The following is a 3,005-nucleotide window of genomic DNA, read 5'->3' as shown; positions in this document are numbered from 1 at the left end:
AAGTTTTAAAAGGGCAGATATTGAGTTCAAATTTGGACAAACTGAGTCTTGATTATTGTACAATATCCAAGCAGAGATTTCCAGTAGACAGACATTAATATGTCTGACTCCCAGGAGGAGGATCTGGGCTGTAAATGTATATTTAGCAATTAGTCTTTGGGATTTAACTAATGACAGTAGAAGAGATCACGCAGGGAGAATGGAAACTATAGAAAAGCCCAAGTTATATGACTGACAATAATGAATAATAGGACTAGAAACAATAAACAGAAAACTGTCTCTGTTGGTTAATGAAACAGACAAACAGGCAAACCATCTCTTTGTCTCATTCCAAAACTTTCCAAAGATCTGGCCCTAAGCAATAAGTCTAGCCATCTCAATCTTTGCTCCTCTTTTCTATTTAACTTGTTTTTGCTCATTTGAAATGATCATCTATGTTCATATATTTTTACACTTTCTTTTTTTTTTTTTTTTACATTTTCACAGTGGTTAATTGTTTTTTCCTGAAACAGACAAACAGGCAAACCATCTCTTTGTCTCATTCCAAAACTTTCCAAAGATCTGGCCCTAAGCAATAAGTCTAGCCATCTCAATCTTTGCTCCTCTTTTCTATTTAACTTGTTTTTGCTCATTTGAAATGATCATCTATGTTCATATATTTTTACACTTTCTTTTTTTTTTTTTTTTTACATTCTCACAGTGGTACATGTTTCTTTCATTCCTTTCTTTTCCATGTCTGACTCATCCTTCGGGATTATTTTCTAATGGTTCCACTGCCATATTCATTTCCTCAATATCAAAGTATTGATGTCCTCTTCTAATCAGCATCATCCAGTGTTCTTATGGGAGTTAGCGTATTACAGTTTGCATCACAGTTATTTATGCAACAGATTCTTTCCCTTTGGTAAGAGTATAAACTCTGAAGATTAGGAACCCATTCTCCTAGATTAGTCTCTATAGTGCACTGCTGTGAAGACAGCAGGTACTTAGTAATTTTTTGTTCAATGAACACGTATCTTACTTACACTAACTAAAAGAGACAGTATCTTTGAGTCTTCTGATGAGGCAAGGGCCTTCAGCTGAGCCAATCATGGACATGCTTACTTATGAAAGGTGTGTGTCTTGTGGTTTTGCTATATTTAGGCACATACTGGATTGATAAATTATGGAAGAGCATTTTATAAAAGCACATTCATGATACAGGGTCAAAAACTAGAAACATAGTGTTAAGAATGTTTGTTTCAAGAATTGCTAATATTATATTTTTGGTACTATTTTCACAAAGGGATAGTGAATACTTGTTTCCACTCAGCTTCTCCTTTTATAACTTTAAAAATTAATGTTGTACAATGGGCATGCAAAGGACAAGTACTGCTGAGACACAAACACGTACTATTTTTATTCATCCTATAAGACACTATACAGGCAGTTTCTTTATGATGTCGTACAAATAATCACAAGCCTTTCCAATATTTCAGTAAACTAAAAAGTAAGGCAACTTAGTGGGAATCTTCACTTAAATAGAGTAAGGGTTAAATGATAACTTGACTTATCTTTTAAATGACAAAAAATAAAGAAATTGCAAGACCTTTTCACACATTAGATATGTATTGTCATTTATCATCTAGATATCAGGCTAGCAGTGCAAAGTAATAAAACATATCATCGAAAAATGTGCTATAGGTCTGAATCAGTCTTTCATTCCACCTCCCAGCTAACTGTAGTATTAAATCAAACAAGCAGAACATTTCCTTAGGCAGCCATTGCCTTTTAATTTCCTGAAGAACCTTAAAATATCATTCATTACAAGTACTACACATATTTGGTTTTTAAAAGTCTCATAAATCAATAGCAGGCTGACTGTAATAATTATTACAAGTTAGTGCATAATTTTCGTGCTGAAGGCTGCATGCAGAACTTTAGCATATGCAAACGAGGCAATTCAAACTGTGTATAGATATTAATATGAAGAAGCAGGTAACGAGGTGCAGGCTATGAATTATGCATCAGGAGTGGCTGATCTTCAATGAGGAAAATGAATTCAGCATGTAATCTAATTAGTGATGGAAGTCTATTACATCTAACTGCAAAAGCAACCGTCCTTGAAACAAATTTATTTACAGTCCATGTTACCACTTGAAACAACTTTGAAATGATGTGTAAGACAACAGCTTAATTGTAAAAATTTTTTGTTTGTTTGTTTCAGTTCTAGACCTGGAAGGCCTCCTAAGAGGACTCAAAGTGTCACCTCCCCAGAGAATTCTCACATTATGCCACATTCTGTCCCTGGCCTCATGTCTCCTGGGATAATTCCACCAACAGGTAAGAGTACTACTGATTTACGTCAAAAATATTTAAAATCAACCAATACTACAGCTTTTATGTATACCTGTAGTTACTTAGATATTTACATGGATCAATTATATTTTGTACCCACTAAGACAATGTTACCCATGACAATTTATTTCAAAATGGCATTGTGATTACCATCATTTGTTTATGTAAAACAGAATGAATGAAACTTAATTGAGCACACTGTACAAGTTATTTTAATTAATCCTCCCACAAATATCTAACAGCAAAATATCATTCTTATGTTCTTATGAAGGAATCTAAGCTCAGAGAGTCAAACTTCCTCAAGGTCAGTCAGCTGGTAGCTATAAGATCTCTAGATTCTGAACTTATTTCTCATTCTATAAGAACTTGGGAATAGACACATACGAGCAAAAGTCAGTAAAATGTCAAGCAGAAATTCTCCTAATTTTTCCCAAAATTATTATGTGAATAAATTTCTATTAGAACCATTTGAAGTATGTTTATTCTAAGACCTTTGAAAAATGCATAAATAAAAGAATAGTCTGGACCATACTAGGTCCATACCATAAGCAACTTTAATAATGCACTGGGGTAAGTATATTTGATTTTCACCACCTGGGTGTGTTCAATAATTCTTTTATCTATTGCATATATTTTAGCCTCATTTTGATACTTCAGCAGGCAATTGG

At 33.6% G+C, this 3,005-nt stretch overlaps 1 protein-coding gene across 1 annotated transcript in view; it reads left to right on the top strand.

The window, feature by feature from the left end:
• DACH1 (dachshund family transcription factor 1) overlaps positions 1–3,005 on the top strand; it is a 486,510-nt gene that overhangs the window by 209,065 nt on the left and 274,440 nt on the right. Inside the window, 1 exon segment of the mRNA XM_027775957.1 lies at positions 2,207–2,322. Coding sequence (XP_027631758.1) covers positions 2,207–2,322 — 116 coding nt within the window.

The sequence above is a fragment of the Tupaia chinensis genome, unplaced genomic scaffold (genome assembly GCF_000334495.1).
Source record: "Tupaia chinensis unplaced genomic scaffold, TupChi_1.0 Scaffold000620_1, whole genome shotgun sequence".
Classification (NCBI taxonomy): Eukaryota; Metazoa; Chordata; class Mammalia; order Scandentia; family Tupaiidae; genus Tupaia; species Tupaia belangeri.
Note: the sequence above shows the minus strand (reverse complement) of the source record. Positions and strands in the feature narration are given on the sequence as shown.